Here is a 27,168-nt window from a genome sequence, read left to right as displayed (position 1 = left end):
TTATGCGAGTAAAAAGAAACAACACACGAGAAGATAAGGCTAAAGTACAACTGAGAGAGATGCAACAAAATTTCATTGAACGTGGCTACAAAAAGAATGCTTTAAATGAGCAGATGGAATTGGTTCGTACATATGATAATGGAAAGAAAGAAGAAAAGAACCTAGAGAGAAGGCTAACGTTTACTACCACCTATACAGTCGATAAAAATGAATTCAACGGTATTATGAGAAGGAATTGGGATATTCTTCAAAGTGATGAGACACTCCTCTTTAAAGATATGGCGGCCCCACGTATAGGTTACAAGAAAGGGAAATCCCTTAAGGACAGTTTACAGATGACAGACCCTACACACTGCTATTCTAAGAACTGGCTCAATAGGCAGTCATTGAAACCAGGGTGTTATAAGTGCAGTGGCTGCACTACCTGTAATGGGATGTCTACAGGCAAATACTTCAACCACCCTAGATATAATAAGAAATACTTTCTTAAGCACAGGGTAACATGCACGACTCTGTATATTGTCTACCTCTTATAATGTCCGTGCAGCCTATTCTATGTTGGTAAGACCTGTGACAACCTGAGGACAAGGATGGCCAACCACAGGAGCGCCATAAGACAGGCCATAAAGAATGGCGAGTCGAATCAACCAGTGTCCAGACACTTTTATGAGCAAAGGCATAATGTGTCGGATTTACGCTATACGATTATAGATCACATACCAGAGATGAAAAGAGGAGGGGATAGGAATAGGCTGCTTCTACAAAGGGAGATGAGATGGACTTATGAGTTGGAAACTATTTCTCCCAAAGGATTGAATACTAAACTTGAGTGGCATAGTTTCCTATAAATATATAATCCCAGTTTTCTACTATGACTATAGCTCTCAGCAGTTTTTTGTTTGTTTTGTTTGTTATGTGTTTTTATTTTCTCTCATTTTCATTCATTTTTGTGTATATTTTTTTCTCCAACATAGGTGTGTCCGGTCCACGGCGTCATCCTTACTTGTGGGATATTCTCTTCCCCAACAGGAAATGGCAAAGAGCCCAGCAAAGCTGGTCACATGATCCCTCCTAGGCTCCGCCTACCCCAGTCATTCTCTTTGCCGTTGTACAGGCAACATCTCCACGGAGATGGCTTAGAGTTTTTTAGTGTTTAACTGTAGTTTTTATTATTCAATCAAGAGTTTGTTATTTTGAAATAGTGCTGGTATGTACTATTTACTCAGAAACAGAAAAGAGATGAAGATTTCTGTTTGTATGAGGAAAATGATTTTAGCAACCGTAACTAAAATCCATGGCTGTTCCACACAGGACTGTTGAGAGCAATTAACTTCAGTTGGGGGAACAGTGTGCAGCCTCTTGCTGCTTGAGGTATGACACATTCTAACAAGACGATGTAATGCTGGAAGCTGTCATTTTCCCTATGGGATCCGGTAAGCCATGTTTATTACGATTGTAAATAAGGGCTTCACAAGGGCTTATTAAGACTGTAGACTTTTTCTGGGCTAAATCGATTCATTATTAACACATATTTAGCCTTGAGGAATCATTTTATCTGGGTATTTTGATATAATAATATCGGCAGGCACTGTATTAGACACCTTATTCCTTAGGGGCTTTCCCAAAGCATAAGCAGAGCCTCATTTTCGCGCCGGTGTGGCGCACTTGTTTTTGAGAGGCATGGCATGCAGTCGCATGTGAGAGGAGCTCTGATACTTAGAAAAGACTTTCTGAAGGCGTCATTTGGTATCGTATTCCCCTTTGGGCTTGGTTGGGTCTCAGCAAAGCAGATACCAGGGACTGTAAAGGGGTTAAAGTTTAAAACGGCTCCGGTTCCGTTATTTTAAGGGTTAAAGCTTCCAAATTTGGTGTGCAATACTTTTAAGACTTTAAGACACTGTGGTGAAAATTTGGTGAATTTTGAACAATTCCTTCATGTTTTTTCGCAATTGCAGTAATAAAGTGTGTTCAGTTTAAAATTTAAAGTGACAGTAACGGTTTTATTTTAAAACGTTTTTGTACTTTGTTATCAAGTTTATGCCTGTTTAACATGTCTGAACTACCAGATAGACTGTGTTCTGAATGTGGGGAAGCCAGAATTCCTCTTCATTTAAATAAATGTGATTTATGTGATAATGACAATGATGCCCAAGATGATTCCTCAAGTGAGGGGAGTAAGCATGGTACTGCATCATTCCCTCCTTCGTCTACACGAGTCTTGCCCACTCAGGAGGCCCCTAGTACATCTAGCGCGCCAATACTCCTTACTATGCAACAATTAACGGCTGTAATGGATAATTCTGTCAAAAACATTTTAGCCAAAATGAACACTTGTCAGCGTAAGCGCGGCTGCTCTGTTTTAGATACTGAAGAGCATGACGACGCTGATATTAATATTTCTGAAGGGCCCCTAACCCAGTCTGATGGGGCCAGGGAGGTTTTGTCTGAGGGAGAAATTACTGATTCAGGGAACATTTCTCAACAGGCTGAACCTGATGTGATTGCATTTAAATTTAAGTTGGAACATCTCCGCATTCTGCTTAAGGAGGTATTATCCACTCTGGATGATTGTGACAAGTTGGTCATCCCAGAGAAACTATGTAAAATGGACAAGTTCCTAGAGGTGCCGGGGCTCCCAGAAGCTTTTCCTATACCCAAGCGGGTGGCGGACATTGTTAATAAAGAATGGGAAAGGCCCGGTATTCCTTTCGTCCCTCCCCCCATATTTAAAAAATTGTTTCCTATGGTCGACCCCAGAAAGGACTTATGGCAGACAGTCCCCAAGGTCGAGGGAGCGGTTTCCACTTTAAACAAACGCACCACTATACCCATAGAGGATAGTTGTGCTTTCAAAGATCCTATGGATAAAAAATTAGAAGGTTTGCTTAAAAAGATGTTTGTTCAGCAAGGTTACCTTCTACAACCAATTTCATGCATTGTCCCTGTCGCTACAGCCGCATGTTTCTGGTTCGATGATCTGATAAAGGCGGTCGATAGTGATTCTCCTCCTTTTGAGGAGATTATGGACAGAATCAATGCTCTCAAATTGGCTAATTCTTTCACCCTAGACGCCACTTTGCAATTGGCTAGGTTAGCGGCTAAGAATTCTGGGTTTGCTATTGTGGCGCGCAGAGCGCTTTGGTTGAAATCTTGGTCGGCTGATGCGTCTTCCAAGAACAAGCTACTTAACATTCCTTTCAAGGGGAAAACGCTGTTTGGCCCTGACTTGAAAGAGATTATCTCTGATATCACTGGGGGTAAGGGCCACGCCCTTCCTCAGGATCGGCCTTTCAAGGCAAAAAATAAACCTAATTTTCGTCCCTTTCGTAGAAACGGACCAGCCCAAGGTGCTACGTCCTCTAAGCAAGAGGGTAATACTTCTCAAGCCAAGCCAGCTTGGAGACCAATGCAAGGCTGGAACAAGGGAAAGCAGGCCAAGAAACCTGCCACTGCTACCAAGACTGCATGAAATGTTGGCCCCCGATCCGGGACCGGATCTGGTGGGGGGCAGACTCTCTCTCTTCGCTCAGGCTTGGGCAAGAGATGTTCTGGATCCTTGGGCGCTAGAAATAGTCTCCCAAGGTTATCTTCTGGAATTCAAGGGACTTCCCCCAAGGGGGAGGTTCCACAGGTCTCAGTTGTCTTCAGACCACATAAAAAGACAGGCATTCTTACATTGTGTAGAAGACCTGTCAAAAATGGGAGTGATTCATCCTGTTCCATTAAGAGAACAAGGGATGGGGTTCTACTCCAATCTGTTCATAGTTCCCAAAAAAGAGGGAACGTTCAGACCAATCTTAGATCTCAAGATCTTAAACAAGTTTCTCAAGGTTCCATCGTTCAAGATGGAAACCATTCGAACTATTCTTCCTTCCATCCAGGAAGGTCAATTCATGACCACGGTGGATTTAAAGGATGCGTATCTACATATTCCTATCCACAAGGAACATCATCGGTTCCTAAGGTTCGCATTCCTGGACAAACATTACCAGTTCGTGGCGCTTCCTTTCGGATTAGCCACTGCTCCAAGGATTTTCACAAAGGTACTAGGGTCCCTTCTAGCTGTGCTAAGACCAAGGGGCATTGCTGTAGTACCTTACTTGGACGACATTCTGATTCAAGCGTCGTCCCTTCCTCAAGCAAGGGCTCACACGGACATTGTCCTGGCCTTTCTCAGATCTCACGGATGGAAAGTGAACGTGGAAAAGAGTTCTCTATCCCCGTCAACAAGGGTTCCCTTCCTGGGAACAATAATAGACTCCTTAGAAATGAGGATTTTTCTGACAGAGGCCAGAAAAACAAAACTTCTAGACTCTTGTCGAATACTTCATTCCGTTCCTCTTCCTTCCATAGCTCAGTGCATGGAAGTGATCGGGTTGATGGTAGCGGCAATGGACATAGTTCCTTTTGCGCGCATTCATCTAAGACCATTACAACTGTGCATGCTCAGTCAGTGGAATGGGGACTATACAGACTTGTCTCCGAAGATACAAGTAAATCAGAGGACCAGAGACTCACTCCGTTGGTGGCTGTCCCTGGACAACCTGTCACAAGGGATGACATTCCGCAGACCAGAGTGGGTCATTGTCACGACCGACGCCAGTCTGATGGGCTGGGGCGCGGTCTGGGGATCCCTGAAAGCTCAGGGTCTTTGGTCTCGGGAAGAATCTCTTCTACCGATAAATATTCTGGAACTGAGAGCGATATTCAATGCTCTCAAGGCTTGGCCTCAGCTAGCGAGGGCCAAGTTCATACGGTTTCAATCAGACAACATGACAACTGTTGCGTACATCAACCATCAGGGGGGAACAAGGAGTTCCCTAGCGATGGAAGAAGTGACCAAAATCATTCTATGGGCGGAGTCTCACTCCTGCCACCTGTCTGCTATCCACATCCCAGGAGTGGAAAATTGGGAAGCGGATTTCTGAGTCGTCAGACATTGCATCCGGGGGAGTGGGAACTCCATCCGGAAATCTTTGCCCAAGTCACTCAGCTGTGGGGCATTCCAGACATGGATCTGATGGCCTCTCGTCAGAACTTCAAAGTTCCTTGCTACGGGTCCAGATCCAGGGATCCCAAGGCGGCTCTAGTGGATGCACTAGTAGCACCTTGGACCTTCAAACTAGCCTATGTGTTCCCGCCGTTTCCTCTCATCCCCAGGCTGGTAGCCAGGATCAATCAGGAGAGGGCGTCGGTGATCTTGATAGCTCCTGCGTGGCCACGCAGGACTTGGTATGCAGATCTGGTGAATATGTCATCGGCTCCACCTTGGAAGCTACCTTTGAGACGAGACCTTCTTGTTCAGGGTCCGTTCGAACATCCGAATCTGGTTTCACTCCAGCTGACTGCTTGGAGATTGAACGCTTGATTTTATCGAAGCGAGGGTTCTCAGATTCTGTTATCGATACTCTTGTTCAGGCCAGAAAGCCTGTAACTAGAAAGATTTACCACAAAATTTGGAAAAAATATATCTGTTGGTGTGAATCTAAAGGATTCCCTTGGGACAAGGTTAAGATTCCTAGGATTCTATCCTTCCTTCAAGAAGGATTGGAAAAAGGATTATCTGCAAGTTCCCTGAAGGGACAGATTTCTGCCTTGTCGGTGTTACTTCACAAAAAACTGGCTGCTGTGCCAGATGTTCAAGCCTTTGTTCAGGCTCTGGTTAGAATTAAGCCTGTTTACAAACCTTTGACTCCTCCTTGGAGTCTCAATTTAGTTCTTTCAGTTCTTCAGGGGGTTCCGTTTGAACCCTTGCATTCCGTTGATATTAAGTTATTATCTTGGAAAGTTTTGTTTTTAGTTGCAATTTCTCCTGCCAGAAGAGTTTCAGAATTATCTGCTCTGCAGTGTTCTCCTCCTTATCTGGTGTTCCATGCAGATAAGGTGGTTTTACGTACTAAACCTGGTTTTCTTCCAAAAGTTGTTTCTAACAAAAACATTAACCAGGAGATTATCGTACCTTCTCTGTGTCCGAAACCAGTTTCAAAGAAGGAACGTTTGTTGCACAATTTGGATGTTGTTCGCGCTCTAAAATTCTATTTAGATGCTACAAAGGATTTTAGACAAACATCTTCCTTGTTTGTTGTTTATTCCGGTAAAAGGAGAGGTCAAAAAGCAACTTCTACCTCTCTCTCTTTTTGGATTAAAAGCATCATCAGATTGGCTTACGAGACTGCCGGACGGCAGCCTCCCGAAAGAATCACAGCTCATTCCACTAGGGCTGTGGCTTCCACATGGGCCTTCAAGAACGAGGCTTCTGTTGATCAGATATGTAGGGCAGCGACTTGGTCTTCACTGCACACTTTTACCAAATTTTACAAGTTTGATACTTTTGCTTCTTCTGAGGCTATTTTTGGGAGAAAGGTTTTGCAAGCCGTGGTGCCTTCCATTTAGGTGACCTGATTTGCTCCCTCCCTTCATCCGTGTCCTAAAGCTTTGGTATTGGTTCCCACAAGTAAGGATGACGCCGTGGACCGGACACACCTATGTTGGAGAAAACAGAATTTATGTTTACCTGATAAATTACTTTCTCCAACGGTGTGTCCGGTCCACGGCCCGCCCTGGTTTTTTAATCAGGTCTGATAATTTATTTTTTTAACTACAGTCACCACGGTACCATATGGTTTCTCCTATGCAAATATTCCTCCTTAACGTCGGTCGAATGACTGGGGTAGGCGGAGCCTAGGAGGGATCATGTGACCAGCTTTGCTGGGCTCTTTGCCATTTCCTGTTGGGGAAGAGAATATCCCACAAGTAAGGATGACGCCGTGGACCGGACACACCGTTGGAGAAAGTAATTTATCAGGTAAACATAAATTCTGTTTTTTTGTTGCTTTTGTTCTCTTTTTGTCCTTTTATATTTTTTGCTTTTCTTTCTTTTTTTCTTTCTCTTTTTCTTTTCTTTTTTCTTTCTTCTTTTTATGCTTTAAGTTTGTTTATTTTATGCTGGTTGCTGTGTGGTAGCATTGGCGGTCTATCACTTTAAGTAAGATTTAAATGCCTGTTTATGTTGATGATTAGGCTGGAGGCAATAATGATGTATAATGTCTATTCTATAGAAGGTCAAGTGGCAGTTTGGATTTAATATGAGCGGTTAGATTGCGCTGTAATGTAGGTATAACAGGTCATGACGCTTCAGAATATTGAGGCATTATTTTGTAATAGTCTAATGAGCATGGATTATTTCAGTTAAGTTTGCTATAGTCCTGATAAGGTATTGCTAATATACAATATGAAATTATATGATGATTTAGCAGGTCATATAATTGACAGTGCTAGTTATGTGTCAGATAATTTTGTCAGTAATACTGTTTTTAATACACGGTATGTTTATTTACTAGTGTTTGCTAGGATACGGGCGCAGCATGATCATGCGTGTCCCAAACGGAGCCACACCTGCACAGGGTGATTGGGAAAATGGGTATTTAAGGAGCTGTTATGGTGTTGGGTCTGGTTGTGTGTTTGAAAATGGGGGTAACACCCCGAAACGTTACGCTATGTTTAAGGAATAAAGGATCCCTTTGTCAAATCAGATGAGTGCCTTCCTCTTATTGGACTTTTATTTATATATATATATATATATATATATATATATATATATATATATATATATATATATATATATATATATATATATATATATATATATATGCTTTTAATGAAATTTTATACTTTTGTTGTATTTTAGAAATTTCCAGGTGGATGTACCTTATTAAAATACTTATATTTTAACCAGGATACTATCTGTTATATACATTATTTGGAATTATCCATATCGAATAGATATTATCTGTGATAGACATTATTTGAAATATACCATTTGTCCCCCCATTGCTTCCCAGCTTTTGTCTCTTGTATGTCCATATTCCTTGCTTCATAGAACCTAGCCTTTATTCTACCAACCAGTTGGTGCATATAGTTAATAATATGCATAGCCAGTGTTCTCTCTAGTACCTTTGTTATGGGTGCACCACTGAATGATTTTACTGACCATCCAGCTAAAAGTTTAGCCAATATTAAGATAAATAAGCGAATAGTAACATTTTTCAATGAGAAACATAAAATTAAATTTGCTGACCTGATATGAAGATATTTGCATTGATTCGTAACAATGCTTTATTGTCCAGAGATTGATCAAATTCCCTTCTTATAAACATTTATATCTCAGAAGACGCAAAAAGGTTAGTATTTCTCCAACATAGGTGTGTCCGGTCCACGGCGTCATCCTTACTTGTGGGATATTCTCTTCCCCAACAGGAAATGGCAAAGAGCCCAGCAAAGCTGGTCACATGATCCCTCCTAGGCTCCGCCTTCCCCAGTCATTCTCTTTGCCGTTGTACAGGCAACATCTCCACGGAGATGGCTTAGAGTTTTTTAGTGTTTAACTGTAGTTTTTATTATTCAATCAAGAGTTTGTTATTTTAAAATAGTGCTGGTATGTACTATTTACTCTGAAACAGAAAAGAGATGAAGATTTCTGTTTGTAAGAGGAAAATGATTTTAGCAACCGTTACTAAAATCGATGGCTGTTCCACACAGGACTGTTGAGAGGAATTAACTTCAGTTGGGGGAACAGTGAGCAGACTTTTGCTGCTTGAGGTATGACACATTCTAACAAGACGATGTAATGCTGGAAGCTGTCATTTTCCCTATGGGATCCGGTAAGCCATTTTATTACAGACAGTAAATAAGGGCTTCACAAGGGCTTTTTAAGACTGTAGACATTTTCTGGGCTAAATCGATTTATATATAAACATATTTTATACTCCATAGCCTTGAGGAATTATTTTAATCTTGGGAATTTTGTAAAATAACCGGCAGGCACTGTATTGGACACCTTATTCTCTAGGGGCTTTCCCTAATCATAGGCAGAGTCTCATTTTCGCACCTGTATTGCGCACTTGTTTTTGAGAAGCATGACATGCAAATGCATGTGTGAGGAGCTCTGATACATAGAAAAGACTTTCTGAAGGCGTCATTTGGTATCGTATTCCCCTTTGGGCTTGGTTGGGTCTCAGCAAAGCAGATACCAGGGACTGTAAAGGGGTTAAATATAAAAACGGCTCCGGTTCCGTTATTTTAAGGGTTAAAGCTTCCAAATTTGGTGTGCAATACTTTTAAGGCTTTAAGACACTGTGGTGAAATTTTGGTGAATTTTGAACAATTCCTTCATACTTTTTCGCAATTGCAGTAATAAAGTGTGTTCAGTTTAAAATTTAAAGTGACAGTAACGGTTTTATTTTAAAACGTTTTTTGTACTTTGTTATCAAGTTTATGCCTGTTTAACATGTCTGAACTGCCAGATAGACTGTGTTCTGAATGTGGGGAAGCCAAGGTCCCTTCTCATTTAAATAGATGTGATTTATGTGACACAAAATTTAGAGAAAATGATGCCCAAGATGATTCCTCAAGTGAGGGGAGTAAGCATGGTACTGCATCATCCCCTCCTTCGTCTACACCAGTCTTGCCCACACAAGAGGCCCCTAGTACATCTAGCGCGCCAATACTCCTTACTATGCAACAATTAACGGCTGTAATGGATAATTCTATCAAAAACATTTTAGCCAAAATGCCCACTTATCAGCGAAAGCGCGACTGCTCTGTTTTAGAAAATACTGAAGAGCATGAGGACGCTGATGATATTGTTTCTGAAGGGCCCCTACACCAGTCTGAGGGGGCCAGGGAGGTTTTGTCTGAGGGAGAAATTTCAGATTCAGGGAAAATTTCTCAACAAGCTGAACCTGATGTGATTACATTTAAATTTAAGTTGGAACATCTCCGCGCTCTGCTTAAGGAGGTGTTATCCACTCTGGATGATTGTGAGAATTTGGTCATCCCAGAGAAACTATGTAAAATGGACAAGTTCCTAGAGGTCCCGGGGCCCCCCGAAGCTTTTCCTATACCCAAGCGGGTGGCGGACATTGTAAATAAAGAATGGGAAAGGCCCGGTATACCTTTTCGTCCCTCCCCCCATATTTAAAAAATTGTTTCCTATGGTCGACCCCAGAAAGGACTTATGGCAGACAGTCCCCAAGGTCGAGGGGGTGGTTTCTACTCTAAACAAACGCACCACTATACCCATAGAAGTTAGTTGTGCTTTCAAAGATCCTATGGATAAAAAATTAGAAGGTTTGCTTAAAAAGATGTTTGTTCAGCAAGGTTACCTTCTACAACCAATTTCATGCATTGTCCCTGTCACTACAGCCGCGTGTTTCTGGTTCGATGAGCTAGAAAAGGCGATCACTAGTAATTCTCCTTCTTATGAGGAGATTATGGACAGAATCCGTGCTCTCAAATTGGCTAATTCTTTCACCCTAGACGCCACTTTGCAATTGGCTAGGTTAGCGGCGAAAAATTCTGGGTTTGCTATTGTGGCGCGCAGAGCGCTTTGGTTAAAATCTTGGTCAGCGGATGCGTCTTCCAAGAACAAATTGCTTAACATTCCTTTCAAGGGGAAAACGCTGTTTGGCCCTGACTTGAAAGAGATTATCTCTGATATCACTGGGGGCAAGGGCCACGCCCTTCCTCAGGATAGGTCTTTCAAGGCCAAAAATAAACCTAATTTTCGTCCCTTTCGTAGAAACGGACCAGCCCCAAGTGCTACGTCCTCTAAGCAAGAGGGTAATACTTCTCAAGCCAAGCCAGCCTGGAGACCAATGCAAGGCTGGAACAAGGGAAAGCAGGCCAAGAAACCTGCCACTGCTACCAAGACAGCATGAGATGTTGGCCCCCGATCCGGGACCGGATCTGGTGGGGGGCAGACTCTCTCTCTTCGCTCAGGCTTGGGCAAGAGATGTTCTGGATCCTTGGGCGCTAGAAATAGTCTCCCAAGGTTATCTTCTGGAATTCAAAGGGCTTCCCCCAAGGGGGAGGTTCCACAGGTCTCAATTGTCTTCAGACCACATAAAAAAACAGGCATTCTTACATTGTGTAGAAGACCTGTTAAAAATGGGAGTGATTCATCCTGTTCCATTAGGAGAACAAGGGATGGGGTTCTACTCCAATCTGTTCGTAGTTCCCAAAAAAGAGGGAACGTTCAGACCAATCTTAGATCTCAAGATCCTAAACAAGTTTCTCAAGGTTCCATCGTTCAAAATGGAAACCATTCGAACAATTCTTCCTTCCATCCAGGAAGGTCAATTCATGACCACGGTGGATTTAAAGGATGCGTATCTACATATTCCTATCCACAAGGAACATCATCGGTTCCTAAGGTTCGCATTCCTGGACAAGCATTACCAGTTCGTGGCACTTCCGTTCGGATTAGCCACTGCTCCAAGGATTTTCACAAAGGTACTAGGGTCCCTTCTAGCGGTGCTAAGACCAAGGGGCATTGCAGTAGTACCTTACTTGGACGACATTCTGATTCAAGCGTCGTCCCTTCCTCTAATAAAGGCTCACACGGACATTGTCCTGGCCTTTCTCAGATCTCACGGATGGAAAGTGAACGTAGAAAAGAGTTCTCTATCTCCGTCAACGAGGGTTCCCTTCTTGGGAACAATAATAGACTCCTTAGAAATGAGGATTTTTCTGACAGAGGCCAGAAAAACAAAACTTCTAAACTCTTGTCAAATACTTCATTCCGTTCCTCTTCCTTCCATAGCGCAGTGCATGGAAGTAATAGGTTTGATGGTAGCGGCAATGGACATAGTTCCTTTTGCGCGCATTCATCTAAGACCATTACAACTGTGCATGCTCAGTCAGTGGAATGGGGACTATACAGACTTGTCTCCGAAGATACAAGTAAATCAGAGGACCAGAGATTCACTCCGTTGGTGGCTGTCCCTGGACAACCTGTCACAGGGGATGAGCTTCCGCAGACCAGAGTGGGTCATTGTCACGACCGACGCCAGTCTGATGGGCTGGGGCGCGGTCTGGGGACCCCTGAAAGCTCAGGGTCTTTGGTCTCGGGAAGAATCTCTTCTACCGATAAATATTCTGGAACTGAGAGCGATACTCAATGCTCTCAAGGCTTGGCCTCAGCTAGCAAAGGCCAAGTTCATACGGTTTCAATCAGACAACATGACGACTGTTGCGTACATCAACCATCAGGGGGGAACAAGGAGTTCCCTGGCGATGGAAGAAGTGACCAAAATCATTCAATGGGCGGAGACTCACTCCTGCCACTTGTCTGCAATCCACATCCCAGGAGTGGAAAATTGGGAAGCGGATTTTCTGAGTCGTCAGACATTACATCCGGGGGAGTGGGAACTCCATCCGGAAATCTTTGCCCACATTACTCAACTGTGGGGCATTCCAGACATGGATCTGATGGCCTCTCGTCAGAACTTCAAGGTTCCTTGCTACGGGTCCAGATCCAGGGATCCCAAGGCGACTCTAGTAGATGCACTAGTAGCACCTTGGACCTTCAAACTAGCTTATGTATTCCCGCCGTTTCCTCTCATCCCCAGGCTGGTAGCCAGGATCAATCAGGAGAGGGCATCGGTGATCTTGATAGCTCCTGCGTGGCCACGCAGGACTTGGTATGCAGACCTGGTGAATATGTCATCGGCTCCACCATGGAAGCTACCTTTGAGACAAGACCTTCTTGTTCAGGGTCCGTTCGAACATCCGAATCTGGTTTCACTCCAACTGACTGCTTGGAGATTGAACGCTTGATCTTATCAAAGCGAGGGTTCTCAGATTCTGTTATTGATACTCTTGTTCAGGCCAGAAAGCCTGTAACTAGAAAAATTTACCACAAAATATGGAAAAAATATATCTGTTGGTGTGAATCTAAAGGATTCCCTTGGGACAAGGTAAAAATTCCTAAGATTCTATCCTTTCTTCAAGAAGGATTGGAGAAAGGATTATCTGCAAGTTCCTTGAAGGGACAGATTTCTGCCTTGTCTGTGTTACTTCACAAAAAGCTGGCAGCTGTGCCAGATGTTCAAGCCTTTGTTCAGGCTCTGGTTAGAATCAAGCCTGTTTACAAACCTTTGACTCCTCCTTGGAGTCTCAATTTAGTTCTTTCAGTTCTTCAGGGGGTTCCGTTTGAACCCTTACATTCCGTTGATATTAAGTTATTATCTTGGAAAGTTTTGTTTTTGGTTGCAATTTCTTCTGCTAGAAGAGTTTCAGAATTATCTGCTCTGCAGTGTTCTCCTCCTTATCTGGTGTTCCATGCAGATAAGGTGGTTTTACGTACTAAACCTGGTTTTCTTCCTTGTTTGTTGTTTATTCTGGTAAAAGGAGAGGTCAAAAAGCAACTTCTACCTCTCTCTCTTTTTGGATTAAAAGCATCATCAGATTGGCTTATGAGACTGCCGGACGGCAGCCTCCTGAAAGAATCACAGCTCATTCCACTAGGGCTGTGGCTTCCACATGGGCCTTCAAGAACGAGGCTTCTGTTGATCAGATATGTAAGGCAGCGACTTGGTCTTCACTGCACACTTTTACCAAATTTTACAAGTTTGATACTTTTGCTTCTTCTGAGGCTATTTTTGGGAGAAAGGTTTTGCAAGCCGTGGTGCCTTCCATTTAGGTGACCTGATTTGCTCCCTCCCTTCATCCGTGTCCTAAAGCTTTGGTATTGGTTCCCACAAGTAAGGATGACGCCGTGGACCGGACACACCTATGTTGGAGAAAACAGAATTTATGTTTACCTGATAAATTACTTTCTCCAACGGTGTGTCCGGTCCACGGCCCGCCCTGGTTTTTTAATCAGGTCTGATAATTTATTTTCTTTAACTACAGTCACCACGGTATCATATGATTTCTCCTATGCAAATATTCCTCCTTTACGTCGGTCGAATGACTGGGGAAGGCGGAGCCTAGGAGGGATCATGTGACCAGCTTTGCTGGGCTCTTTGCCATTTCCTGTTGGGGAAGAGAATATCCCACAAGTAAGGATGACGCCGTGGACCGGACACACCGTTGGAGAAAGTAATTTATCAGGTAAACATAAATTCTGTTTTTGCTTTTTACTTTTGTGAATTTCACTGAAGTTTGCCAATTATATTCGGTAGTTCAATTTCCAGCTGACATAGATATAAATAGCTGTGCTGAGCCCAACACTTTTTCCAAAGTTATTTTTTCCAATAGTTAAGAGAATTCCAGCTGCCACGTTGAGAAATTATTCTGGACACAAACACTCACACAACAAATACCAAGTGAAAGGGGAAAATTTGATTGAGCGTCTGTAAATAAAACAAAGTAGGAAAAAACGTAATTTATGTAAGAACTTACCTGATAAATTAATTTATTTCATATTGGCAAGAGTCCATGAGCTAGTGACGTATCGGATATACATTCTTACCAGGAGGGAGCAAAGTTTCCCAAACCTCAAAATGCCTGTAAATACACCTCCCACCACACCCACAACTCAGTTTAACAAATAGCCAAGCAGTGAGGTGATAACAAAAAGAGTAAAAAAGCATACAAAAAGAGGAACTGAAGTATAATTGTGCTTTTATACAAAAAAAACATAACCACCATAAAAAGGGTGGGCCTCATAGACTCTTGCCAATATGAAAGAAATTAATTTATCAGTTAAGTTTTTACATAAATTGTTTTCTTTCATGTAATTGGCAAGAGTCCATGAGCTTGTAACGTATGTTATGGAAATACCCAAGATGTGGAAGTCCACAAAAGAGTCACTAGAGAGGGAGTGATAGAAAAGCCCCCCCAGCTATTTCCACTGAGAAATTAAATCCACACAATTTAGTTTTTCTTGAAAATAATTAAATCAAAAGCAGTAGAATCAAACTGAGACTGAGGAACTTTTCTACCAAAGACTGCTTCAGAAGAAGTGAAATACATCAAAATGGTAAAAACAATAAAAGTATGCAAAGAAGACCAAATTACTGCTCAAATTTGATCATCCAAAGCTTCATTCTGAAAAAGCCCAAGAAATGGCGACTGAACTTAGCAGAATGAGCTGTAAATCTCTGAGGTGGAACCTGCCCTGCCTCCACATAAGCCTTGAGAAACAAATGCTTTAACCAGGATGCCAAAGAAATGGCAGAGGCTTTCTAACCTTTTCTGAAACCAGAAAAACAACAAATGGACTCGAAGTCTTCTGAAATCCTAGTAACCTCGATATAGAATTACAAAGCCCTTACCACATCCAAAGGATGTAAAGAACTCTCAAATAATTATTTAGGATTAGAAAAGAAGTCTAGAAAAGAAGTCCACAAAACAACTAATCTAGATGAAAAATCAGATGAGACACACAAGAGAGAGCTGATAAATCAGAAACTCTTCTATCAGAAGAGATAGCCAAAAGAAACAACACTTTCCAAGAAAGTAGATAATCTATATAGGCTCAAAAGAAAGAGCCTGCAAAATCGTTTAGCCAAATTAAGACTCCAAAAAGGAGAACTTAATACATTAACAGGCTTGATAAAAAACCAAAGCCTGAACAAAACAGTGAATATCAGGAAGAAAATTAGAAATTAGACAGGAGATTAATTCCACCTAAGAACGTATTCAAGATACTTCTTAATTGATAAGGATCTGCAAGCCCCTATTGATGATTGACATATGCCACAGTTGTCATATTGTCTGTCCGAATGCAAAAATAAAAAGTTCTCGTCAAAGAGGCCAAGCCTGAAAGAGGTCTGAAAATAGCACTGAGTTCTAAAATATTAATTGGTAACCTCGCTTCTTGAGGTTTCCAAACCCCTTGTGCTTTCAGAGACCCTCAGACAGTTCTCCATAGAAACATAGATATTGACGGCAGATAAGAGCCATAGGCCCAGCAAGTCTGCCCGACCTTACCTAACAGTATAAACTTATCTAGTTCGTAGGATAGCCCTATGCTTGTCCCATGCATTTTTAAAGTCCCCCACAGTGTTTGTTGCTACTACCTCTTGAGGAAGTTTGTTCCATAAATCAATCACTCTTTCTGTAAAGAAGTGCTTCCTCAAATTACTCCTGAATCTACTACCCTTTAGCTTGAGCTCATGACCCCTTGTTCTTGAATTTTCCATTTTATGTAAAATACCCACAGCCTCAGTTTTACTAAACCCTTTAATGTACTTGAAAGTTGCTATCATATCACCTCTTTCCCTTCTCTCCTCTAAGCTATACATATTTAGGTCATTGAGCCTATCCTGGTAAGTTTTATTTTTTAGACCATGTACCATTTTGGTAGCCCTCCTTTGCACAGATTCAAGTTTGTTAATATCCTTCTGAAGATATGGTCTCCAGAACTGCACACAATACTCAAGATGAGGCCTAACTAATGATCTATAAAGTGGCATAAGAACCTTACTATTTCTGCTGCAAATACCTCTACCAATACATCCAAGCATTCTGCTAGCCTTACTCGCTGCATTACTACATTGTTTACTAAGTTTTAAATCATCTGAAATAATAATTCCCAAGTCCTGTTCCTCGTCTGTAACATTCAGTAAAGTGTCATTGAGTCTGTAATTAACATTTGGATTTTTCTTCCCTAAATGCATTATTTTACACTTTGCTGTGTTAAACTTTAGATCCCAGTCGTTTGTCCAATCCTCCAATTGTTGTATATCACTTCTCATTTTGTCTACCCCCCTCCAAACCAAAGACTTGTATCCAATAAGAATACAGTCCAGGAAGGACGAACAAAAGGAGACCACCTGAATAAAACGATGAGAGACTAATCACCAAATCAGAGAGAGTTGAGTGTTGGGATTTAAGAATATCAACTATGATATATAAAAAAATCCCAGCACCATTGATTCAGTATGCAAAACTAAAGAGGTCTCAGGTGAAAAACGAGCAAAGGGAATCGCGTCCGATGCTGCAGTTATGAGACTTAAAACTTCCCTGCACAAAAAGTGGAGATAATAGAAAGCAAACAAATTATTATCCTAAGATAGAGATAAAAAAATATTTGAAACCATAATAATATATATAGTAAACATAATAAAATTAATACATCTGAAGTAAATAAACAGAGTTATATACTTGAGAATCTGAAACTGCGTATGCTAACTGTTCAATAAATGGTTGAGAGAACAGTAATGTCAGCCACAGATAAAGCTGGGCTAAACATATAAACAGTACGTGAATATACTCTACTAAGGTTATGTTCAGATTTACAAAAGATTAATAACATAAAGCTAGATTACGAGTTTTGAGCGATATAGGGAAATTAATGACCGCCACAAAAGCGGCGTTAATTCATCTCCCTATAGCGCTGCTATTAAAGGTTTACAAAAAGCAGGCTTGTGCGGGCGATATGGTGGCGTTGAGCTCCATACCGCACCAAAATACAAGCGCTGCTTTGACATGCTCCTGCACGATTTCCCCATAGACATCAATGGGGGAGCCGGCAAAAAAGAAGCCTAACACCTGTGATCGCGGAAACAAAAGCTCCATAACGCAGCCCCATTGATGTCTATGGGGAAAGAAAAAGTTATGTTTAAACCTAACACCCTAACATAAAAACCACGTCTAAACACCCCTAATCTGCCGCCCCGACATCGCCACAACCTACATGTTATTAATTTCTAATCTTCCGCCCTTAACATCACCGCTACCTAAATAAAACTATTAACCCCTAATCTGCCGTCCCCGATATTGCCGCCACCTACATTAGTTATTAACCCCTAATCTGCTGCCCCCAATTTCACCCCCACTATACTAAAGTTATTAACCCCTAAACCTCTGGCCTCCCACATCACTAAAACTACATAAATATATTAACCCCTAAACCTAACCATAACCCTAACGTAACCCTAAGCATAACCCTAACACCCCCTAATTTAAATATAATTAAAATAAAGCTAAATAAACCTTAGAATTATTAACTAAATAATTCCTATTTAAAACTAAATACAAACTTAGCTGTAAAAAAAAAACCTAATAGTTATATTGTAGCTATCTTAGGTTTTATTTTTATTTCACAGGTAAGTTTGTATTTATTTTAACTAGGTATACTAGTTAGTAAATAGTTATGAACTTTTTACTAACTACCTTGTTAAAATAAATACAAATTTAACTGTGAAATAAAACCTAACCTGCCTTACAATAAAACCTACCATTACAATCAAATCAAACAAATTAAATTAATCAAATACAATTATCTAAATTACAAGAAAATAATTACTAAATTACACAAAATAAAAAACCTAATTATAATTTTTTTTTTTATTCCTAATCTAATAGCCCTATTAAAATAAAAATGCCCCCCCCAAATAATAAAACCCCTAGCCTACACTAAACTGCCAATAGCCCTTAAAAGGGCCTTTTGCGGGGCATTGCCCCAAAGATAACAGCTCATTTACCTGTAAAAAAAAAAAAAAAAAAACACAAACACCCCCCAACAGTAAAACCCACCACCCACCCAACCAAACCCCCCAAATAAAACTCTATCTAAATAAACCTTGCCCTGAAAAGGGAATTTGGATGGGCATTGCCCTTAAAAGGGCATTTAGATCTTTTACGGTGCCCAAACCCTAAGCTAAAAATAAAACCCACCCAATAAACCCTTAAAAAAACTTAACACTAACCCTCGACGATCCACTTACAGTTTTCGAAGACCGGACATCCATCCTCATCCAAGCGGACAGAAGTCTTCATCCAAGCAGGCATAAGTCTTCATCCATCCGGCGGGAAGCGGGTCCATCTTCAAGACATCCGGCGCGGAGCATCCTGTTCTTCCGATCGGCATTTGGGAAAAAGCAGCGTTACGAAGGATAACGCCTAACTCATAATCTAGCTGATAGTTAATAGGAGGACTAGACTCCTAAAAGCTATAAATAACAACATTTCCTTAACAAAGAACAAAAAATGTTCACATGAAAAATAAGGAGAATTTTTAACAAAACTGTCTGATACAGGATCCTTTGAGCCAAAGAAACCTTCATTAGTAAAATAAACCTAAATATGCTGTCGGTCAGAACAAAATTATTTAAATCTTAATCATTTTGAAAAGACCTTGTAAGTTTACTTAAAGGCATATTAGCAGTCATAACATTTTATGATAAAAGCAAAAACATATGATATTTGCAGATTATATCAAGTACATGAACTGAGAAAGTAAAAACAGTAAATATCATTGTACATATATAAACATGATTACAGCATAAAATATGATAAATAAATGCCACATAATTGAGCTGAAGAAAAAATCAGCGTAATAATGAAAAAAAACACACTTGGCTTTGAAAAATTGAGTTTGAGGACATCATAGTTTCTATAGTAACATCAGAGTCAGGATCAGAATGAGAAATCTCGCTAAATGTAATAAAAAAAGAAAAAGAATATTAAGCAAAACATTTTATTTCCACAATATAACAGTTTCAGTAAATAGAAAAAAACAAAGATAGTATTTTTTAAAACAAAAAAATCAAATAAAAAAGCAGGCATATAATAGCTTTAGAAAATCATGAAAACAGCGAGCAATAGAGGGAGAGGGGTAAAATAACTAAATTTTGGCGTCAAGAATGACGCATTACGCAAAAGGAAGTTTTTTGGGGGGTTTTTGGCACAAAACCAACACCAGGAAATGACGCAACTCGCGTCAAAACAAACGCAACTTTGTGCCAAAACAACTAGCGTTAACAAAAACGCAAGAAATGACGAAATTTGCGCCATCAAAGGCGCAACTTCACACCAAAAAAATTTTCACTGCAAGAATGACGCAATAAATAATTTTGCGTCCTCGCAAGCCTAGATTTGCCCGCAATTTTTTTAAAAAACAAGTCAAATTAGAAAAAGACAACTCCACGTAAGAAAAAAAGTTTAAATAAACTTCCCAAACATTATTCCTATACTGAAACTCTTTAGACCGCAAAGGGATATATACATAGACCTGACTCATGGCTAATATAAGTAAAAAACATATATTTAAAACGTTATATTAATACATAAAGCGCCAAACCATAGCTGAGAGTGTCTTAAACAATGATACACACTTACTGAAAGACACCCATCCGCTTATAGCAGATAGCCAAACCAGTACTGAAACTATCAGCAGAGGTAATTGTATATAAGAGCATATCGTCGATCTGAAAAGGGAGGTAGGAGATGAATCCCTACGACCGATAACAGAGAACCCTTGAAAAGATTTCCCATGAGAGAAACTATAAAATCAATAGGCAATACTCTCTTCACATCCCTCTGACAAACACTGTGCTCTGAGAGGAATTGGGCTTCAGAATGCTTAGAAGCACTTATCATAGAAGAAATCATAAAAACTAAGCACAAATTTACTTCACCACCTACATAGGAGGCAAAGTTTGTAAAACTGAGTTGCGGGTGTGGTAGGAGGTGTATTTATAGGCATTTTGAGGTTTTGGAAACTTTGCCCCCTCCTGGTAGGAATGTATATCCCATACGTCACTAGCTCATGAACTCTTGCCAATTACATGAAAGAAACAATAATTACTTTTTTAAGGTAAATTCTCACTGTTTGTAATTTTCATTCCTAAGGATGTTGAGGAGGAACTTGTGCAGCTGATGACTGATATCCTACTCTGCTTAATGTGGAAAGGTCTTGACAAATCAGATAATGCGACATGGATCGAAAGAGGCCAAGTATTCTCTGCACTGACAAAACTGGGCGTATCCAATGAGCTATTACGTCCATTAGATGAAATTAAGTTAAAGTAAGTAATATTTCTCAAAAGTGCACACAAAATTACATACTAATACAATATATATAAAAAATAAATGAAAACTACCCTTAGATAAAACTCAAATTTATGCTAATTATATTTTGTCCGATTGTGCACAAATCTTATAAGACTTGTGTGTAATCTTGTGAAGTTTAGCAAATACCTGCAAGAACTGAACATGGGTCGCTAACTAGCTCATTCGTCCCGGAACAAACATCCATTCAATAAATGGGCTTTGGTTTTAGCTGTACAGTATTAGCATGCTGATGTAGGAGGCAGATTTCTGTATGCTGCAATACTGCCGAGTTATGCTGTTAGGGGTATCGTACCCTTGAAGAATACTGCAGGAATTCTCTATATAGCTTAACTCAGCTACATACTGCATGGTGATTGCTTAAAGCAGTCAATTACCAATTACAGCTTTTCTTAATTAGCCACAATCAAGAGAGATAAGAACAAGGTTTTCAAGTGATTCATTTCTGGTTTGTGAAACTTTGGACATTTTTTTGATTATAGTTGATGACAGTTTAAATGCTTTTAAACATTTTTTCCCATGCAGATATTTTGCAGTTCAGTACATAAAGGGATATAAAAGTGCAAAAAGAAAATGCTCCAAATTGTAGAGCATTTTATTATTGCACTAGAGCTGAACACATGAGGTGAGCTAATGACAAGAGCTAATTACAAAGGATACCAAGTTAATGTAATTATAGAAGTGAATTTAAAGGGACAGTATACACTAATTTTCATATAACTGCATGTTATAGACACTACTATAAAGAATAAGATGCACAGATACTGATATAAAAATCCAGTATAAAACGGTTTAAAAACTTATTTAGAAGCTGTCAGTTTAGCTCTGTTGAAAAGGTAGCTGGAAAGCCCACTGCAAGTGGGAAATAAGACAATCCCCCCTCCCCCTTCTTTTGCATATGAAAAGACCCTTTACACAAACAGGAGCAAGCTGGAGTAGGTATCTGATGGTATTCTCATAAAACTTTGGGGCTTGGTTAGGAGTCTGAAAATCAGAGCAATGTTATTTAAAAATAAGCAAAACTATACAATTAAAAAAAAGAGGAATCTTTATGGGCTATATAAATAGATCATCTACAAAACATTTATGCAAAGAAAAAATTAGTGTATAATGTCCCTTTAAGTGTCTTAAATTGCATGCTGTGTCTGAATAATGCAAGAATATTTTTGCTGTTCCTATCCCTTTTATCGGTTTTATATATTATACGTATCAAAAATATTGTTTTTAACCATTTAATGGATAATTTACTAACAGTTATATATTTTATATATACATTAAAGGTACATGAAACCCAACAGTTTTCTACACTATCCATATTATTTTATCCAATCTTTAATTAATGTACATGGGAAGTTTTTAATTAATCCACATAAAGCCAGATTACGAGTGGAGTGCTATTATTAGCCAATTAGTGCTGACTCATGCATAACTCATCGTGAGTAAGCACAATATTATCTATATGGCACACATGAACTAGTACTGTCTAGCTGTGAAAAGGTTATGAAATGCACTGAGATAAGAGGCTGTCTTCAATGGCTTAGAAATTAGCAAATGATCTTACCTAAGTTTTGCCTTTAACAAAGAATACTAAGAAAACAAAGCTAATTTGACGATAAACGTAAATTAGAAAGGAGAGATACAGAGATACATAATACACATAAGCTGTATTATAAAATTTAAATATTGCCTAAATGACATAAGATATTGTTGTTTACACTTGGTCCCGTCCCCTCTCCCAACGGTCCCTTTTTGAAGATGCAAATAGTCCGAAATCCAAACCTTTTTGGGTCCCGTTTGGAGAAAAATTTTTTTTACCTGTATATATATTTATTTAGATTAGAGAAATGTCTTGTATTATAGTTTGTTACATCAGATTGTAAAACAGTTTATGCAAATGTTCAGTAGTTTGCCGAATCAAAATGTTAGTTTTTTTTAAGTTTCTTGAAAAGTTTTTTTTTCTTTTTTTTTTTTAAACCAAGCTTATTAGAAAAAATGTCAGAATGGGCAGTGACTGAGAACAGAGAGGCAAAATCTTTGCCCATTCATGCTGAAAATGCAAACAGACTGTTGCACATAGTACAAGATTTCCTGCAAGCTGAGGGACTTGTAAACTCCAATCTTTGGACTGAAAAGGTTTGTAAGCATCTATTTACTTTACACATTACAAATAATTAGTGGTTATCAGTGAAGAGAACATGTATAAGGCTGGATTTAATGAGACAATGTACTCAAGGAAACAGCTGATAATAGTTCACTATATTCACACAAACCTGCTCTCTTCCATCCCAACTGGGGGTTGATTTCTGCTGTTGCCTCTTTTCTATAGCTAATATTACATTATTGAAATCTTCAGTATTACTGGCAGTTTCATCAGGCAAAATCAGCTATTTAAAATGACAAAATAAAGGTAAATGACCTATTGTAATCAATTTAATAAATTCCAGCAGTTAAAATGAATCAATGGTAACACATTAAAGGTGAGAACAGTTTACTGTACAATGTCCCTTTTAAGGTCACTAAGGTATCACTTTGTGGTTGCTCTGACAGGTAGGGTAGGTTCTCTACCTGATCCCTTATACTATTTTTATCAGTACTGACTTACGGGAGAAACTCTTGCTCAGTATTTTTATCAGAAATTCCCATGGAATGAAAAAACTAATTGAGTAAATTACTTTTGAAAATATTAAACTGAGCTAAAGCAGAAACTGACCAAACGATTCTTACAATGGGGATTTAAATAGTTGTTGGTGGAAACAAATAGACTAAAACGTGGTTACAGTGCATTAATATTTTATGTAGTTATACTAGTTGTCATAGAGGCAGAAGAGAAATGCTAAATGGATAAGCAAATAAAAAGATGATAGACACAAGAGAAAGTCTGTTAATCTTCTGCAATGGAATTTTTAGTTTTTCACTCAACGGGCGAAGAACAAATTTTACACATTTTGTTAAAGGGGCTGTGAAGACAAAAGAAACATTCATGATTTGAATATTGCAGGCCGGTTTAAACAACATTTCAATTTACTTTTATTATCAAATTTGTTTCATTCTCTTGGTATCATTTGTTGAAAAGCACACCTAGGCTATGCATTACTGGGACCTAGCTGCTGATTGATGATTGCAGATATATACCTCTTGTCATTGGCTCACCAAACGTGTTCAGCGAGCTCCCAGTGGTGCATTGCTGCTCCTTCAACAAAGGATATCAAGAGAATGAAGCAAATTTGATAACTGAAATAAATTGGGAAGTTGTTTAAAATGGTATTCTATATCTGAATCATGAAATACAAATGTGGGGTTCAATGTCCCTTTAACTACAACAAAAATGTATATTTCAATATAATCAAACTTAATGGAAAATTCTAGCCAAAACTGGAATCCACATGGATGCATTCAGTTTTGAAAAGAAGCATTTTTGTAATAAACATGTGTTGGCCAAAATGCTTCTTAAAAAAAAAAAAAAAGCTATAGCTGTTTCAAAAGTGTATTTAAATATGCACCAGCATTTTAAACACAGCACTTGCCCAGAGAGCACAAGGTGCTTGTACCATCTGGTAGTGACAGAGTTTAATTCCTGACGTGATACAGGCCCCACTGGTTGTCTGAGCAGCTGCAGTATTTAAATGCTGGTGCTCTGAGAATATCTAGCTATGCTTCAGATACACATGCAGAGAAAAATGTTAACACTAAAACAGTGATGACTTTTACTAGAAGCATTTTTGCCAATACATGTATAATACAAATATGTTTCTATTCAAATATATAATTCAGCTATATGAATTTCAATTTAGACCAGAATGTCCCTTTAAAAAGGGCCTTGACAAAAACAATCCAGTTTACTATCATGAAATTGTATTTAATGAATGTAATTGTTGTAAAGCTTTCCTTTGTAGGAGCACGCAGTAATATGGAGCACTGTATTGCAGTAGTTGCTATACACTTTTGAACACTTGATCTCAGCAGTGTTTGTATGGCATTATTAAAGGCTTTGTTGCAAAACCGCTGCCTTATAGTACTCTGTATAGTGCATGCTCCGAAATCTACCAAGTTTTGCAAAGAGACCAAATTAAATTTGATAATAGAAGTAAATTGGAAGGTTTTTAAAACTGTATGCTCTATCTGGAAGAACAATTTGGGGTCTTATGTCCCTTTTAGCAAGTTGTGTGATATTACTTCTGCATACACAAGCTCCAAAGGTCTACATAAGCACTTAGACCCAGAAACAAATGAACTGGCAGAACCAAGCCAGTTGCAGAGAAATCAAGCAAGCTCCTCCAATACATATTCTCATCAGTATGGTTGTTACATAAATGACATAGGGCAGCAATGTGCGTCTTGGGAAGAGGGTTGCAGGTCACAGACAGGGGCTTCACTGTAACCTGACACAGCAGTGTATTGTGCATTAGGGGTAACAAAGTGTAGATGGGTATACAGCTATGTCTATGGTTCAGATACAAACATAAAAAATTGGCACTTGGGGCCAGATGAAAAGCATGAGGTCTGCATTGGGGCCCTTGGGCTTTAGGTTTGACAGTCAAGATTTTGTTCAGGCTTAGGGCAAATAAATAATATATCATTTATAATATCTATATAATTTTTGATGTTGACTTTATTTTTTTAAGAATAAGTGACTTTTTCCATCCACATACTTTTGAAACATAATACATTTCTTTGTTTTGTTTAATAGTTGCTTGAAGAGATAGTGACTCTCATGGACAGCCTGTCAGTTTGGTATTCAGCTAGCTCCGAATCTGCCACTCTTGCTCAAGTAGAGTTTCGTCTTCTGCTGGGTTTCATTTCTCAAAACAATCTGCAGGTTAGTAGAATTCAGAATTGAGTTAATTACTGTCATCATACTCTACCTATATACAGTATATGACTGTGAAATACATTTGAGTAACTCTGTAAACATCTAAATAAAGTTTTGTAAATGATAAAAACATTGTGTTTTTATTTAGGTATGTGCTATGGCTACAGCAAAGCTCAATACCCTGTTACAGACAAAAGTATTCGACAACCAAGAGGAAGCGTGTTACCTTTTAGGGAAACTGGAAGGTATCCTCAGCAAATCTATAAGGGAGAAAACAGAGACCTATCCATTTCTTATACCCATAGTGCGGACCCTGGTAACAAAAATCTACCAGCTGCTTTATATGAACCTACACCTTCCTTCACTTCCATCCACCAATGGCAGCCCCTCCTTTTTTGAAGACTTCCAAGAGTACTGCAATTCAGATGAATGGAGAGTCTACATTGACAAATATGTAAGTTATTCCTCCCAGTGTTTATTTTCTTTTTAGAAGCTTTTGGGAAACTTCTACAAATATTTGTTTTTTTGCTGACAGAATTTTCACTAATTTAGTTGTGGCTGTAAGCTGTTATTCACAGTTGTTTTAACACATGGATCTATTGCTTATCCTGTAACCATAGTACCATAACCAAAGTATGACTTTAACAATAGATACCTACATATTGTCACAGTTAAAGGGACATTAAACACTTTGAGATAGTAATATAAAAGGATAAATTGTACATTTAAAAACAACCCTGCAATCCACTTTCATTGTTTATTTTGTCTCCTTTTCTTGTAATTCCATTCTGAAATTGTGAGCTTTTCATTTCCTGTTAGAAATGAGTGTTGAACACTGTTATATTCCACACAGCCATTGGCTGCACATTCTAGTGACCTATTTATAACTTTATCTAATTGTTCACAGCAGAGAAGGTAACCTAAGTTACAACATGGCAGCTCCCATTATTATATAGATACTAAAACTTTACATGTATTTTGTCAATATTTAAACAGACCATGGAACTTTAAAAAATACATCTACATGTTCTTCTCAGACTATTCTTTCCATTGAATGCATCATTCTATCTAGCATTTATTTAGTGTTTAAAGGGACACTGAACTCATGTTTTTTCTTTCATGATTCAGATAGAGCATGACATTTTAATCAACTTTTTAATTTACTCCTATTATCAATTTTTCTTAGTTCTCTTGCTATCTTTAGTTTAAAAGCAGGAATGTAAATCTTAGCAGCCAGCCCATTTTATGTTCAGCACCATGGATAGCGCTTGCTTATTGGAGGCTTTCATTTACCCACCAATAAGCAAGCATAACCCAGGTTCTCAACCAAAAATGGGCTGGCTCCTATGCATCACATTCCTGCTTTTTAAATAAAGATAGCAAGAAAAACGAAGAAAAAATGATAATAGGAGTAAATTAGAAAGTTGCTTAAAATGTCATGCTCTATCTGAATCATTAAAGAAAAAAATGTAGGTTTAATGTCTCTTTAAAGGGACTGTATACACCAATTTTGATATAACTGCATGTAATATACACTACTGTAAAGAAGAATAGGCACAGATACTGATCTACAAATCCAGTATAAAACCTTTAAAAACTTACATAGATACTCCCAGTTTAGCACTGTTGATGAGGTTAGGCTGGGACACCCACTGATAGTGGCTGAGAAAGAAGAAACAGGAAGACACTCCCCCTCCCCTGCATATGAAAAGTCTCATTACACATCTAAAATGTTGGGGCTTGGTTAGGAGTCTGAAAATCAGTACAGTGTT

At 39.1% G+C, this 27,168-nt stretch overlaps 1 protein-coding gene across 6 annotated transcripts in view; it reads left to right on the top strand.

Moving 5' to 3' along the window:
- NBEAL1 (neurobeachin like 1) overlaps positions 1–27,168 on the top strand; it is a 759,124-nt gene that overhangs the window by 442,656 nt on the left and 289,300 nt on the right. For all 6 annotated transcript variants that reach the window (XM_053698681.1, XM_053698678.1, XM_053698680.1 and 3 more), the window contains 4 exons: positions 20,368–20,543; positions 22,566–22,719; positions 25,274–25,402; positions 25,545–25,850. In XM_053698681.1, the coding sequence (XP_053554656.1) occupies positions 20,368–20,543; positions 22,566–22,719; positions 25,274–25,402; positions 25,545–25,850 (765 nt within the window). The remainder of the gene's footprint in view (positions 1–20,367; positions 20,544–22,565; positions 22,720–25,273; positions 25,403–25,544; positions 25,851–27,168) is intronic.

The sequence above is a fragment of the Bombina bombina genome, chromosome 1 (assembly GCF_027579735.1).
Source record: "Bombina bombina isolate aBomBom1 chromosome 1, aBomBom1.pri, whole genome shotgun sequence".
NCBI classification, from domain to species: domain Eukaryota; kingdom Metazoa; phylum Chordata; class Amphibia; order Anura; family Bombinatoridae; genus Bombina; species Bombina bombina.
This window is presented reverse-complemented; position numbering and strand designations above follow the sequence as displayed.